The sequence below is a fragment of the Polypterus senegalus genome, chromosome 7, assembly GCF_016835505.1.
Source record: "Polypterus senegalus isolate Bchr_013 chromosome 7, ASM1683550v1, whole genome shotgun sequence".
NCBI classification, from domain to species: domain Eukaryota; kingdom Metazoa; phylum Chordata; class Cladistia; order Polypteriformes; family Polypteridae; genus Polypterus; species Polypterus senegalus.
In genome coordinates, this window is record NC_053160.1 from 45,547,589 (window position 1) to 45,565,270 (window position 17,682).

Genomic DNA, 17,682 nt, shown 5'->3' on the forward strand with positions numbered 1-17,682 from the left:
AAGTGTGTGCGCTGTCACTTAGGACAGAATGCATTGTTAACGTGACACACTCTCTACTGACACGATGTCACGAAAACAAAGAAACAGCGCAGTCCATGCAAACTCAAATCCTCCTTGATGTTTGATCTTATGATTAATTGTCAATATCAAATCAATAAAGTCATTTTAAGAAGATAACAAGTCTGCTATAGTCAGTTTAATCAACGCTACTTTTAAAAGTTTCCTTATACAGAATATAAAACAGAATCTCAATGATACGGGACTCGCGGTAGTAACGAATAATATGTGACACTGAGAAATTATAATTCCTAATAACGGGAACAAGTAAAACTACGACTTCCTAAAACGGACACTGTAAATGTAGGCATTTCAATAAATAATTTAGGAGACTTGTGTGTGCATTTCAATATCGATTTAAGAACTACGTAGGCCACCTGTTGTACTATAAACGGTAGCTCAAGCAGCACTTAACAGTAAATAGTCTAACAGGACAATGACTGACTGAAACGAAGATGCTGCGCAACAATTAAGGTTCACACTGTCGTTCTGCATGTTTAGAAGGCGCTGGTTGGCTGAAACTGTTTATAGCGAATTGTCCCAAGTTGGAAGTGCCATATAGCGATCAGACACGAAAAGACACATTTAGGCATAATGGACAGTAGTTTATTTTTCTACAATACAAATTCAGTACGACACCTGGGTCTCCAAACACACAAATATGAAGCTTATTACATTTTACAGTGAAACTCTTTACATACACAATATAATTAGGGGCGTGTGCCACCTGCCCGACTACGGTGGCCCAACCTTCCCTCGATAGCTCGATTCGCTCGCTATCCGTCCAAGCTTGTTAAATGGAGGAATAGAAAAAAAACTTTCACAAGAGGAGGATCAGCGACACGAACCTGAGCAACAACACCACTGAGCCACCTAATCCGGATAATTAACGAGCTCTGCACAACTGAACTACTACTACTGTTCTTACTGCGGCGGATGAAATATGTTGTTTGACATATGCACGTTAAAATGGTTTAATTGATACGAGAGTATCATTGTTGTATTCTCCTAATGAAGACGAAAAAATTATATGTATAGATGTATACTATATGACGTGCGGTTTGAACAAAATTAAGTGTTCCATAAAAGGTTGAACGATTTACCTAATCTTTTCATATATATATAAAGTTAATATATGACAATATATCTTTGACACTATGTATCAGACAAAGGAAATCACAGCAATCCACAAGAACAATAATTAATTCTCAGCAACTACCTGAATTGTAGCTTAACCATATCAACTGAAATGTGTAATGTCAATACGAATTACAAAATATAACTAGAGAGTTAAGTGTCAGATAGACTCTCAAAATTAAGAGGTCAATGCCTTTCAGTGTGCTGAGGCTTTACAAAGATTCAGTAACCAGTGACCATGTCTGCTCGAAGCCCTATCATGATCCAATCTCGGTACTACGCATGTCTGAGGCTTCTGTAGCCGCGTCATCATCTCAGTAGTACGCATGTCTGAGGCCTCGTGCCCGTTCAAAGCCTGTCATGACGCAATCTCATTTGTACGCATGTCTGAGGCTTCAGTAGCCGCGTCATCATCTCAGTAGTACGCATGTCTGAGGCTTCGTGCCCGTTCAAAGCCTGTCATGACGCAATCTCATTTGTACGCATGTCTGAGGCTTCAGTTGCCTCGTCATCATCTCAGTAGTACGCATGTCTGAGGCTTCGTGCCCGTTCAAAGCCTGTCATGACGCAATCTCATTTGTATGCATGTCTGAGGCTTCAGTAGCCTCGTCATCATCTCAGTAGTACGCATGTCTGAGGCTTGGTAGCTCCGTCATCATCTCACTAGTACGCATGTCTGAGGCTTCAGAGACTCGTTCAAAGCCCGTCATGACGCAATCTCAGTACTTTGCGCAAAGCTTCCACTCATTATTTATTCAACGAGCTCCCGTTTGAAGTACATATGGCATCAACAGAGTTAAAAAACTCAACAGAATTCCCATTGAAATGAAAGTTTGTAGATGATCAATACATGTTAAATGATCGTGCCCGATAATACGTTGTGGCAAAAAATACAATTATAAATTATACATCATACAAACGCCGACTTGTTGAATGCATAATGCTTCAAAGAAGAGCTTTAGCAATACGGGTGACACACATCTCTCACTATAATACTCTCCTAAATATCCATTCTTACGCCTCATGCAACGTTTTCATGCAACACTGAAGGTATGTCATATAGTATACATCTATATATAATTGTTTTCGTCTTCAGTACATACATACATGTATACATTAAAAAACATACATTATATACCACCCTCCTGAAAATAGTAGTAGTGCGGCGGTAGCGTTACCGCTTCATACTAAAGCATACGTGGGTTCGGGTCCCACGTCCACCCTCTGTGAATTATGACCCAAAAGAGTCTGATTTTCTTATTTTATTTTTTTATTAAACAGCAAATTTCAGCGTGGACCGAGGCGAGCAAGGCGAGAACACTAGTAAAGATATATCAAATGGAAATGTGAATCTTGTTTTATGTCTATAACAAAAAAAATATTTGAGTAACGATTTCAACTGTTTTTGTAGTTGTTGATGGCGGGTTTAAATTTTTAAATATTAAATTAATAAGGTGGAATGTGTTCTTGCTTTGAGTGTTAATGTGTTAGTAACTGGGATTGCGCCTCTATTACTGGAAGATTGCTTAGGAATGATACAGACTGGACAACTATGTGTTTTAGGAAATGTTTTATTATTGCACTGTGCTGTGACAAAAACTTTTACTGATCACCTGTCCGGACCTTGAAGATGTGTTCACGAGGGAGGGATGCTGTTGTTAAAAGCAAATGTTTTTCAACAGAAGGTCCAGATGTGTTTATCCCGCTGCTTTTTGTTGCCTCAGCACTCAATCTTTAATGCCGACCTTGATATGTGCACTGCTCACATTGGAGTGTCCCGTGTGTGTCGGTGTGCCGGTGACTGATCTGCGCCGTGTCTCTCAGCCTCTCTGATGTGCTCCGGATTGACGCCTTTGAATGTTTGGTGCAGCAGAGCAAATTCAACCTGATCTACCACAGTGGCTTTGTTATCACCTTATTCCAGCGTTTCTCAACCTTTAAGTATTTGCGACCCGAGTTTTCATAGCAGTTTTAATCGCGCCCCAACATTTTTGAAATGTAGATGCATATTTGATTATACCTACTTAAGTTTTATCGACATTTATCTAACTCTATACAGTATTTATTGTTCTATTATCAGAATGTAGTTTAAGTTAATTTGTTTTGGTTCCAACAGATGTTTTCTTTTTTCACATCTTCGCCCCTTTTTGTTACTTCCGCCCCACAGGTTGAGAACCACTGCCTTATTCAATGGAGGGGTTCATGGACGTCAAATGGCAATGAATAGAAATGGATTAATATAAATACGTGAGCTGCCATCCGCAATTAGACATCACATTTTGATGATTCCCGAACAGATCTCTTATGTGATCCTTCCACAGTATCTCTCAAAATTATTTAGCTCAAATTGGTTATAAAGATTTCAATTCTGATCCTTTTTTTATTATTGTTAATTTTGATGAGTCTTTAAGTGGGATCGAACTCGGGCTAGCACTACGTTCAGAATTTGAAAAGCAACCATCTTAGTTAATTGTGCCATTGACGGCGTCATTTCGTTGTAGCTAATTCGTTATTTTCGTGCTCCACAAAATATTGTAAAGTACTAATAAATGAAATATTTCAATACTTGATCGAATAATAACAACTGATTTAAGGATTTCACCTTTTCTTTCTCAAATGTGCTTACCTATATCATGGCAAAGTACAGGGATAAACCATTATTTTCCGTCTACTCCATTTTAATTAAGTCAAACCAAGGAAAACATTTAAGGCTATTAAATGTGATCTCAAGAAAAGATGAGGGTTAATTCTAATACTAATAACAGGAGCGATTATAATGATACAGTGCAAAGGTAAATACTAATTGAAAGAGCCGGGAATCCATGCGTGAGGCGTCTTATTTTAACTCTTGCTAGCGTATAGTGCATTCTGCTTGTCGGCGTTAGTTATTTATATATTGATATTTTTAGACATCAGACACTAGAAGTTGCTGACGAACCCTTCTCTTCGTTGTCAGTCTGTAGCAGCGAAAAAATAAAAGCAATAAGAGTTATAACAGACGTCATTGAAGTGGATCATGAGTTTGTGTAATGTTAATGAAAATGGCCAGGAGGGGTCACTAAAGAGGTGAGTGTCAAATGCTTCGAAGCTTCGATACGATTTCCGACACAATTGCTTCAAACGTTTTGATGCTTCATGAGGCTTCACTCCGCCCATCACTAGGAAAAGGGAAGGCTTTTAAAGGGGGAGACAGGAAGTGAGGTCATAAGGGTCGGGCACGTGTTCATTGTTCATTGGTTTAGTCCCGGATGTGACATCAGGGGGGCCGGAGCTGGCAAGGTCTGTCTCCATTGGCTCGGTCCCAGAAGTGACGTCCAGAGAGACAGGTGGAACCTCCCGGGTTAGGTCTACAGGGAAGTGAGAAAGAGAGTTAGTGCGCTCTGCCACATCCCGGCATGGCTCAGAACTGCCTTCACTCGAGCCCTTTAGCTGCCTCCCATGCGCGCGTGTGTGACAATACTCTTATTGAAATATTAGTGTTTTTTTTAAACATCAAATACCTTTTATTTAATGTAGTTATGTAGCTTTATAACACTTATTACTTTTCTCTACTGATTGCTGCTACACTTATTACTTTTCCCTACTGATTGCTTCTATGGATTCTATACTGAAGTAATAAATATATTATTACTGGCCATGATGGATGCTGCACTAGACAGGATTAATATTGAATGATATACACCCACCTGCCAGTCTAAATATTGGTAGTGGACAATTTCACCTTGACACATCTTTGGCAAGCAGTGGAGAATTTCAGGTTCCTGGGTGACACCATTTTTTAGCATGCTATCATGGGAAGTCATTAATGGTCAAATAACCTAACTAGAGGCTGCTTTTTCTGACACATATATGAAGTTCAGAATATCACAGGGAGAAATGGTAATTATTAGAAGTCCTTTGACCATATCCATCTTAGTTTGGTATAGCAGTATCTGTACTGGGGACAGGGAACAGGTAAAGGGAGTGGTTTTGCACCACGTCAAAAATCTTTGGTAGCCAACTCTCCAATGTAGATTCACTTTACTTTTGCAGACTGAAAAGTAAAGCCATCAAGATCTTATGTTCACTCTTAAAATTTGATAAATGGATTATGTTGTTCAAAATTAGGTACTATTATTTTTATTTTTTAACAAACTTAGAAAACAACATGACTTATCTACGACTTCACACTATAATTCTGTAATTTGGCATGTTTTGAAACCTCTCTAAGGCATTTTAAAATTTCAAGTTATGTTTTCACTCTCTTTGAATTACAGGTTTCTCTTTATTCTGCTTGGACCTAAAGGAAAAGCCAAATCATACCATGAAATAGGGCGTGCAATTGCTACTCTTATGTCTGATGAGGTGAGACAACTTTGGCACGTTAATATTTCCATAAAAATCAACAAATATCAGTGCTGAATTGTGTATATGTACCATATATGTGTCTATGCACTAGGTATGTATATTGAAAAATACAAAACTTTGTGTAACGTCCAGTAAAGACTAACACTTCAACTAAATAAGTTGTCACTGGATGTTGGTACAATTATTTACACTTTGTTTTTACATTTTACTAGAAAAAAAAATAGTGTATTTGTCATAATTAAGATGCGTGTCCTTTATAAAAACAAGGCAAGTATATTCTGGTAAACTGCCATGAGGGTGCTTTCCACTGCTATTTTGTGGTAAACTTTACTTAAATTTTTCAAAAAACCACAGTCTTAATTTTAACCCTTCTGAAGTGAACACCATCAGGTACTCTACATATTGTTTTTAGAATGTGTTTTACAATTCCAATGCAGACATGTTAAATATTGTAACACGCTTAAGGTATAGGAAGAGAGGCCTGAATGCACATGCTCATTCTGACGTTTTAGAGCCATTCACGTGGAAATCACTAAGTTTGTTTTCTTGTATGATTTTGTACTTCTTATTTATAATAAGTACATCAAAGTGTATTTAACATTATAAAACAGCTCCTACATTTGTCATCATTTTTTACTTTGTATGTTCTCTTTCTTTTGCTGATTTTATTTGATATACAGTATAATCAGTACAAATAATAGAAACAGAAGAAGTTTTATGGCAATGTCCAAACTAGCATTTGGTAAACATAATAGTAAAAAAATCAGTGAATGACAGCATATCATCATAAGATTCTTTATAAAGAAAACAAGAGTAAAATTCAAAGTAACAAGATAAAATACAAAATCTATTCAATACATGATTTTATGACTAATTTTAATGGCACCACTGGAACTGAGCCATGTGCTTTGATATCATTATTTCATAGTATTTAGCTGTCTCCCACTGTACTTGTTGTATATGGCTGTCTCCCATTGTACTTACTTATAAACTCTGTCACAATAGCCCCCCTCTAATAGTATATGCAGTTTACCTACATATTTTCCGAACGCTTTTCAAACACATTTTTCTTGTGAGGTCAACATACACAGTCAAAAAAGAGAACACATCACTGGAGAAAACACCTACTAGGTATTAAAACAGGTGATTACAAACCCAGGCAGAAATCTGTTACCCACATATTCAGATTTTTAAAAATATTCCACCAAGGTTTTGAATGTTAATATTAGTAATTTCAAGTGTCATTGTTCACAAATTCCAGTACACTATTCATTGGTTGTAACAGCATTTAAGTGTGTTTTAAATCCAGACCTAGATAGATCTCCTGCCACAGGGGTGATGACATCTAACACTGCAAAGACAATTACACTGTTTGTAACTTACCGTAACTTATCAGACCCCTGGAGATTTCTAAACCCAAACTCAAGAACATATTCCTTCTACTCACCAGTGCATCATTGTTACTTAAGAATTGATTATTTCTTTGTAGATAACAATTTCTTGCCTATGATTAAATCTTGTAAATATGATGCTATTGTTATTTCTGACCATGCCCCTTTAATTTTTGGAGCTAAAATCACTATACCCCACATACTCATCTCGCAAATGGTGTCTTAATCCACTTTTATTAGCAGGTGAGAATTGTACAGAATTTATATCCAAGCAAATTAATTGTTTTTAGATACAAATAAATCCTCAGAGGTTTCTGGAAGAACACTCTGAGAAACCCTGAATGCCTTCTTAAGAGGACAGATTATCTCATATCTTTCCCACAGAAATAAATTGGAAACCATGAAGGGTTCAGAGCTAATCAACAAAATTACAAGAATAGATCAAGAACATGCCAGGTGTCCAAGTGAGGCACTTCACAGGAAAAGGCAGGCTCTGCATTCAGAACTCAACCTCTTAACAACTTAAGAAACTGAACAGCTCATTTTTAAATCAAGACATTAACATGGAGAGAAAGCTAATAAGATTTTAGCTCAACAAATCCACAAGCAACACGTTTGCATGCAATCCCAGCAATCACCAGCACAAATGTAGACAAAAAATCATTGACCATAAAAATATAATGCACATATTTAAAGAGTACTATAAATCCTTATATTCTACTTAGTTTAAAGAAGACAAGACACAATCTAATGCATTTTTGGATGCATTACAAATACCACAAATAGATACTCTTAGTGCAAAGGAATTGGATAAACCTCTGGCACTATCAGAATTGCTAGATGCTATAAACTCACTTCAGAGTGGGAAAGCAGCAGGCCCTGATGGCTACCCTGCCAAATTTTATAAGAAATTCTCAACTCAGTTAGCTCCCTTCTATTAGCAACATTTACAGAAGCTAGAGAAAATAAAATTCTACCTCAAACTTTTCGCTAAGTGTTAGTTATCATCTTTCCTAAACAAAATAAGGACTTATAACAATGTGCATCATACAGACCAATTTCACTTCTGAATAAAGGTGTTAAGATACTCTCCAAAGTGCTAGCTAGAAGGATGGAGAAAGCGCTGCCTTCGATAATATCACAAGACCAAACTTGATTTATTAAAGGCAGACGCTTAGCTTTCAATATTCAACGCCTGTTTAATGTAATATATTCACCCACAAAGTCAAACACACTGGAGATATTATTATCGTTGGATGCAGAAAAAGCATTTGGTATGGTTGAATGGAACTACTGTACCTTTTCACTACATTGGAGAAATTTAGGTTTGGCCTAAACTTTTGTGCATGGATCAAACTACTGTATACAAATCCAGAAGCTTTAGTTTGTATTAACATTAATTTAGACTACATTAAACTAGAGCGTGGTACCAGACAAGGATGCCCCTTGTTACCACTGCTTTTTGCAATCGCCATTGAGCCACTGACAATTCATTGTTGAAATGCTTATGAGATAAAAGGGATTATCAGAGAAGGACTGGAACAACGTTTCTCTATATGCAGATGATATGGTACTATATATATCAGATCCACAAAATACTGTGCCTGCAGTCCTAACAGAATTTCAAAAGATTTCTGGTCTCAGGATCAATTTGAATAAAAATGTGCTCTTCCCAGTGAATTCTCAAGCATACAATATTAGATCGGACGCCTTCCCTTTTATCATCGCAGATCAGTTTAAATACCTAAACATTACAAGTAAACATAACGCTCTTTATCAACAAAATTTTGCCGTCTATATGGAAAAAATTAAGTAAGACTTGCATAGAAGGTCAACCCTTCATCTCACCTTAGGTGGAAGAATCAACATTGTTAAAATGAATATTCTTCCTAAGCTTCTCTTTTATTTCAAAACATTCCAATATACATCATTAGATGATTTTTAAGAAATTAGATTCAACCATAACCTCATTTATTTGGAATTCAAAACATCAACTTACCCAAAGGGCGACCCTACAAAGACCAAAGGCAGAAGGTGGCATGGCTCTACCTTTCAATTTTATTACTGGGCAGCAAACATACAAACTATAAAAACATGGACATGGACAGAAATAGATGAACATATACAGGCTTGGTTCGCAATAGAAATAAAATCCTGCAGTACTTCTTTATATCCCTTGCTTTGCACCCCAATAAATGCAAGTTATCGCCAATATACTAACAACCCAATTGTGCTTCACTTACTCAGAATATGGAACCAATGTAGGAAGTATTTTAAGATAGAGAAGATTTTATCTGTGGCACCTCCGCACGAGAACCACCTTTTTTCACCCTTTCAAATATGCAGTTTTTAATGCCTGGAAAACATTTGGGATTAAATCACTTAGAGATCTGTACATAGACAACGTCTTTGCATCCTATGAACAATTACACTCCAAATTTAACTTTCTAGCAACACATTTCTTTCACTACCTTCAAATTTTAAACTTTGTTAAACAGAACCTGCCCAATTTTCCTCACCTCCCTCCCTCCTCTATATTGATAAGTCTTGAGGACTCAGACAGCATTTCCATAATATATAAAACCATTTTACAGTCCCTCCCATTCAAAGATCCAAAAGAACAGTGGGAAAATGATTTATTACTCAACATCTCAGAAAAGGAGTGGAAAGTAGCAATGCAGGGAATTCACTTGAGCTCCATATGCACAAATCATAGAATTATTCAACTGAAAATTATATATTGAGTGTATCTCTCTCTTTTAAAATTGTTCAAAATGTTTCCAGGACAAGATCCAACCTGAGAACGCTGCAGTCTAGTTCGGGCCTCGCTGGGTCACATGTTTTGGGCCTGCATCAAATTAACCTCATTTTGGACCAAAATATTTAAATGCCTTGGGGTCACAATTTGAACCCATTAACAGCTGTGTTTGGTGTACTCCCAGATGGGCTTAAAGTGAAGAAGGACAAACAAACTGTCATTGCCTTTACTACACTACTGGCACGTAGACTCGTCTTGCTCAATTGGAAGAATCCTACCTCACCTATTCTAAGTCAGTGGGTAACTGATGTTATATACTATTTGAAACTGGAAAAAATCAAATTTGCACTTAGAGGATCTGTACAAAACTTTTTCAAAACCTGGCAGGATCTAATCAGTAACATTTTAGAATAAGCACTTAAAAATTAAGTAAGCAGGTTCTCTCCCCTCGTTTACTTCATTTATCTTTATTCAGCCGAGCTCTTTCTCAGGGGTGGGGGTTGATTTGTTTCGAACTTTTTTTTTTTTTGTAAAACTTGAGTTATTTACATGGGATGTTATTTGATTTTAATAAAATGAATAAAATTAAAAATAAATAAATAAAGGTTTATTCTTTCCACAGTGGATCATTTATATGGTACACCAATGTACTGTTTGATTGTGGGAGATTGTTAAGAGTAGGTGTTGAATCTGGGGTAAGCTAAATAGAAATAAAATGGTATTGATAGTTAGAGGCATTAAATTAACACTTCTATTGAATATATGTAAACACATTTCCAAATAGGCATGTTAAGGGTAATTTTGCTGTGTATACTGTAAGGGCAGATATTTTCTGTTTATAGACATGAAAAAACATAACAAAATTATATATTCCGTGAGCTTTATAAACCTGTAAACAGTATAATTAAAATATAACTTGGTTTGCGGCTTCTGTACAAATCACACATTCCTTCTAAAAGTTAGTCATCCATGTCAGGAATCTATTGTTCAAACCCATTTAATCCACTTACAGGGTTGTATAAGGACTGGTGCTTAAGCCAGTTGCATTGGGTGTAAGGCAAGAATCATCCCGGAATGTGTCTCCAGTCCATAGCAGGGCCTTTCCACAATCATTGACACAAGGACTAATGATCAGTTTGACATGCACATGTTTGAGATGTGGGAGAAAAAAGCAACCTAAACACAGGTGACCTGACAATGATTTGTTAACGAGCACAATTGAATATTGCACTTAATAAAAGAACACTGTACATCTCCATCTATATGATTACTTTGCTTCAAATGAAAAAAAATGCAGACAAAACATGAATCAAGGACCTCTCAAAAATAAGTGAACTAGTATACTGGGAAACTGATTGTATAATCCATTATATGGTATGTTTTTTAAGAAGAGCTTGGTTTTTTTTAGATTTCCTTTTCAGTTGAATTAACCCATAAAATGTATTACAAAACTGAACACTACCAGTGTTAGCCTTGATTCTACAAATGGCTTGTGGGGGTAAAAAATATCTTTAACTGGTAGATTGTTTTTTGTTTAAGCATACAGTATTGCACTGGTTTTTATGGAAAACCTTCTTTCAAGTAAAAAAGTAATCATGTCAGAACTCTGTTATATAACAGTGAAAATGTATATTATTGTGCAACTGTTGTGTCATCATGTCATTAACTTTATTTCCTATGTTATGATTTTAGGTGTTTCACGATATTGCATACAAAGCAAAGGACAGGCAGGACCTGTTGGCTGGAATAGATGAGTTTCTTGATGAGGTGATTGTTCTGCCACCTGGTGAATGGGACCCAGCCATTAGAATAGAACCCCCAAAATCTCTTCCATCATCTGACAAAAGGTGTGTATTAAATACAATTTTAATGTTAATGTTAATGTTAATGTTTAATGTTTTAATTTTAATGTTCAAACTATGCAACATAACTACTTGAAAATTTCAAAATAGTTTGATTTAAATAACAATTTGTTTTAGGTATTTTGGTAAAGTTTAATATCCAAAATCCAACTTGACCCCTGTGTGAGTGACATGGATTGACATTCTATCTTGGCTGGTTCTTACTTTACGCCCAGGCCTGCAATAATAAACATAGGCCTTTTGACTTTTCTGAATTGAATTTAACAGATATGAAAATGTTATATACATTATGGTAATTAATAATGTATAATAGGAAAATTGAATTAAGAGAATTAAAGGATAGATTAGCAGTTTAGCATGACATGGCCTCTAAACTATAATGGTTTGAAAATATGCATTTTGATGATATGACAATAAAATTTGATTGTTTAAACTTTCCATGAATCTTCTTTCAGTAATTATTTAAGGAATGTTCCACCGAAAAGTTGTCTTTTCTTTTTATCTGTTGCTCACCCTGTGATGTTTGTAGTGATGGCAGAGAAACATTGTCAATCTATTGTTTTCATGGAGAACACAGATCACAAATCGGTTATATAATGGGCTTCAAAGGGAACCCACAGGGGCCAACAAGTAGCAACAGCAATTGATATTAAAACTTCCATGAAAAATATCTCATGTTACTTGTGTTGCATAATTCATACATTCCAATTGACTCCTGACCAGTGAATGAGGAGGAAAACCAGATCTTCAGTTGAAAAGCTGGTTGAATTCTGATTTATTAGATTTTGTTTATTTGTTCCAGCTTTCTTTTTTAACTTTGTTTTTTTTCCTTTATTTTTTTTCTAGTTTGATCATGAACTCACTTGTATAAGATAAATTTGATTTTATGCAGTGTTATTTTCTTCAATAATTAAAAAAAAATAGAAAAGCTTGTTCTTGTTTCAGCATGCTTTCTGTTCATGCACTACTCTGACTTTCTGGAAGTATTTATTTAACAGTATTTTAACTAAAAGGACATGCATTTTTGGCATTGTTAGTATACGACATAAGGATTATGTTGCACGAGTAGCTTAATATATTGTTTATGGACTTTTTAATATTGTTTGCTGTTGTTTCATAGTGGCTTCCTGTCGACACACATTGAAGCCCATTATATCATAAGCTTTGTGATCTCCAATGAAACATGGAATTAAAATTTTTTCTTAGTCAACACTACAAACAACTTAGTGTTAGTAATAATTTGAAAAATATTTTTTGGTTAAAGTAGTCCTTTAAAGCTATGACTTGTAGCATGTATTTCAGAGGCATAAGGCATCAGTGTTCAACATTGTACCACTCATTTTACAAGGTCAATAAACAGACTAAGTTGTCTGTTTGGTTATTCTAGCTTCAGTTGCAAAAAAAAAACAAACTCCAAAACACTGCTTAAATCTTCCTTATAAATACAGGTAGTCGTCGACTTACAACCTACTGTATGTATCTTACAACCATCCGACTTACGACCACTACCACATCTCATGGCAAATGATAGTTTTTGCCACGTCAGCTCCCTTTGTTGTGACTCATTCATCTCAATGTCAGTTTATTACCTGCAGTAGTGTCAACTATGTTCAGTTACATTTGTCTTACAATTTCAGGAAAAAAGGCAACTGATCAGAACACAAAAATGAAGGTTATCAAGCAGTACGAAGGAGGAAAGAAAGTGAATGCGATAGCATGTGACTTTAAGTTATCCCATTTTAACCGGTGCACTGTATGGCTGCACTCTGACTCTGGTTGACCTCTAGAGCTTCTACATGTGGCTTTTTATATCTCGACCTACTTAGCCTTTTTCTGGGTATGGAAGGCTGCTATATGAGTGCCTCCTCCTCTTATATTACATTACATTGCCATACACAATAAAATACACAAAACAATGACAGGTTTAGGGAAGATGCAAAAATCATAGTAGAAATATTTCTCTAAAAATATTAAAACAATTTTATTGAGGCCACAATAGTTATCATTTTTTAATCAAATTTTTATTTGAATGATCGAAGTCTTGTACTTCGGATTCATACTCAGAACTGCCTTCTTAATTTAAAGAAAAAAGTTAGTGATTGCAATGTTAATGTAAAAATGGATGGTTTCTAAGTAGCCATTCAAAAGGCATGTAATATTACAAACATAAGAAATAACAGTACTATTACAGCAAAATGACCAGAGAACAAAGAAACAACATACAATGCTGTCATACTACTGCTCCAACCCAGATTACCAATGAATAGTGCACATCTTCCTAATTCGACTGACCCAGCTAAAGATGTGAGTGAGCAGTTAAGCAAATTATAATATTAAAAAACACTGCGCATTAAAGACATTTTACAAGTTTGGGGCTCCCTCATCAAACCTCAACAAAGCCACAAAAATATATATTTAAGTTTTGAAAATAGAAAGGCTAAAATAAAACAGTGAGAAAATGGTGACTTTCAGGCAATGGACAGGGGGGCACCATAATGTTTGAAATCTGCTAATAGACAACCAAGAGTTACATAATGAACAGAAAAAGAGAATATCTAAGTACTGCCTAAAAACTTGATAGCAAGCAGTTGGCATAATAGGCGAATGTCAGACTATACCAAAGGTAACATCTCTGACTAAATCATCAGTGGAAGATGGAATTGGCAAAATGCTGCCAGTGACATCAACAGAGCAGATTACTGTACATCGCTTGGATCATGTATTGCTGTGAGTTCAACAGAAAAGCTTTCTTCTCCATGTCCTACTTGCTGATGTCTTCCCACTGCACACAACCATGAACATATTATTAAAAGTGCACCGAGTAACCTGGCAACCCTAGGCCCATGTAGAAATGACGATATAGTATTTAAATAGAAATAAGTAATAATATTGAGGTCTCAAAATATTTCATTATTTTCGACATCCGTGTATCCACTGAACAGTGTCATATCCAGGAAGAGGGGCAGCTTCAGCAATAGACTGCTGTCACTGTCCTGCTCCACTGACAGAATGAGGAGATTGTTTACCCCCACCCCCCCCCAAGACTATGCAAAACGTCAATTCCACCCGGCGGGGTAAACGTTAGCATTATTCAAAGTTATTGTCTGTTTTTACCTGCATTTTTATTACTCTTTAATTTAATATTGTTTTTTGTATCAGTATGCTGCTGCTGGATTATGTGAATTTCCCTTTGGGATTAATAAAGTATCTATCTATCTATCTATCTATCTATCTATCTATCTATCTATCTATCTATCTATCTATCTATCTATCTATCTATCTATCTATCTATCTATCTATCTATCTATCTATCTATCTATCTATCTATCTATCTATCTATCTATTATGATTGTGTTAATGCAAGAGCAGCTTTTCCTTGAATTGCAAGAAATTGTTCATGCACAGCACAGGTTTAATTTAATCTGGTCTCCGAAAAACCATTTGCTTGAATAGTTCTTAATAATAATAGTTCTGAATAAAGTAAACTTTACTCAGTTGGGATTAACCAAGCCAGTCTACAAAGTGTGAGTGTCCTTTCTTGGATTTTTTATTCCTTTTTTATTCAGCTTCAATAATAAGCTTTGATCTTTGTTTTCTCTGACTTTCATTTTTTGGTGGGTTTAGCTGATTACTGGTAATGCAAAGAAATAAAGGAATAACAATGTATGATGTAATAGTAAAACATTGTTCTGTTTTACTAGTTTTCATAAACTAAGTACATTTTAGAATTAAAATGTTAGTGAAAGTGCATCTTTTCAGTGGTTCTGATGTGAAAGTGTGTTTTGAAGCCAGCCCTTGTTAGTTGTGACTAGAAATATCTGATCCCATAAAAACAGGCTTTCTTTAAGAAAGGGGACTGCAAACTGATCTCCTGCAGGTTTGCTTCTTTTGAAACCAATTGCATGGAGTCTGATTACCTATACAATACTTTCATTTTTGCCATTTAATACAACTCTTATGAAACAGCAAAACCAAAATGAATGTGGAAAAGGAAGTTGTTTTTGAGACTGTGGCCTTTTTGAACATTATCTTATATGTATAGATGATTGTAATATATACAACAGAACTCATTGCTTCATGTAGAAGCATTCTTACATTTTGCTGTCCAGCTTTAAGTAGAAGAAAGTTCAAACTTAGTAGCTTATAGTAAGAATACCTTATCTGTTTTTTCAATTAGTGTTGAGATAACAATATAAGGTGGTAATTCTAATGTGGTACCAAAGTTCTTTTTTGTTGTTTATGAATGTTTTTGATTTGTCTTATTTTTTAAAAATGAAATTTCATATCAAAATTGAAAACAAATCTGAATCAAAACAAAATTATAATATTTTTTAAACTGCCCATTTGTCTGTTCTCACAACCTTATATTTGACACAAAAATGCTTAGTATTTGTTTGCATTTTTCAAAATGTACAAAAATGATAAATATGAAATAAAGTATTGTAAATGTTATAGTAAGTCACAATAAAAGCTGTTATTTAAATTTTTAGTTATTTTGTGTAATAATATTGTAATCAACTTGTTTAACAGAAAAAATATGTATGCTGGTGGGGACAACATACAAATGAATGGAGATACACCCTATGATGGTGGGCACGGAGGTGGAGGTCATCATGTTAGTGAGGAGCTAATAAGAACAGGGAGGTAAAAAGCATCTCTCTCTCTCTTATTATACATTGCAAATTATGTGAGAAGAAAATGTGTTTGCTTCATCTACTCTTGGATGTTTTTTAATATTTGCAAGATTTTGAAATGGCTTGATTGACTTCTTGCAAAAAAAAAAATAACATCATTCAATATATTTTTTCTGTCTGGGTGCAGCATTTCATGGGTTAAAGTTCTGGCATGCAATTTTTTTGTGTAATATTGTACAATACAGTATATTCCATATTAAACATCATATAATATTTTTTATGTTGAGACAATTTTTAACTCATTGCTCTTAAAAATGTATCCTCCAGACTTTATTTTCTTAGTGAAATGTGCATGTACTCCAGTTTCTACTGTGTGCCACATTATAATAATGTTTTTTCATTCTTATCAGATTTTGTGGAGGCTTAATACTAGATATCAAGAGAAAAATTCCATATTTTGCCAGTGACTTTTATGATGCACTGAATATCCAGTCACTGTCAGCAATACTTTTCATCTACTTAGCAACAGTTACCAATGCCATCACTTTTGGGGGTCTTTTAGGAGATGCCACGGAAAATATGCAGGTCAGTCATGGTATTTTATACAATGCCTTGAATCGTTATTTCAGTTGCAGTTTCTTTTTGAGTAATTCCATTGATTATTTCCCATCAACCCATGCTCCATCTTAAGTTAAATGATTGATATACTTAATTTGTTTAATTTCTATTATAATATGGCTATGTTCAGTACAAGTTTTCTTTCCAAATTCAAGATGGCACTAGTATAGAGTTAACAGTACAAGTACACTAGTACTGTCCATATGCATTACCTTGTATGCACTTTGCATAGCAGGATCTGCTATTATCTGTTATTGCAGTGTAAATCAGTTTCTTGAATTTGTAATCTGATCTTCTGGACCAAATCTATTTTGAAGGCTACTAATCTAACTTAAAATTTGTCAGAAAAGACGGCTAGTCACTCTGTAGATTTCTTCTTTTGTAAACACACTGCTTCATATTCATTAAATATGTGAATTTTCTTTTCTTTCTTAAAATAGCATTTAATGTCAGCTACATGTTGTACATTTTTCCACTCCCATGTCCATTCATTTTTTGTTTGTTCCTTGCGCTGTTACTAGCAGATAGCACACTATTTAATTGAATCTATACTGATAAAATGTACAAGTAGTCGGTTCAGACAAGTGACACTGTATTTAAACAATAAACTAGAGAAACATGTACTGATGACGTGAAGAAAAAGGAAATAATTATGAAATTAAAATGCTTCATTTTATATGTGAGAAAATGAAGAATGCATTTTTCTATGTAAAATGACTTAGTAATCTGGTAATGTTTATTTAAACAAAACATGTCGTACATAGTTATATACTAGTTTTATCCTTTAAGTTAGAACAAAGCCTTCCCCAGCAAAGACAAATTGTGTCTTCATATTGTACCTTTATTTTTTGCAGTCATACGTATGTAGCAAGAATGTA

General features: G+C 35.0%; 1 protein-coding gene across 5 annotated transcripts in view; it reads left to right on the forward strand.

The window, feature by feature from the left end:
- The window catches only part of slc4a4a (solute carrier family 4 member 4a), a 279,906-nt gene that overhangs the window by 199,866 nt on the left and 62,358 nt on the right, over nucleotides 1-17,682 (forward strand). For all 5 annotated transcript variants that reach the window (XM_039758567.1, XM_039758571.1, XM_039758568.1 and 2 more), the window contains 4 exons: nucleotides 5,451-5,538; nucleotides 11,383-11,537; nucleotides 16,083-16,196; nucleotides 16,597-16,771. In XM_039758567.1, coding sequence (XP_039614501.1) covers nucleotides 5,451-5,538; nucleotides 11,383-11,537; nucleotides 16,083-16,196; nucleotides 16,597-16,771 — 532 coding nt within the window. The remainder of the gene's footprint in view (nucleotides 1-5,450; nucleotides 5,539-11,382; nucleotides 11,538-16,082; nucleotides 16,197-16,596; nucleotides 16,772-17,682) is intronic.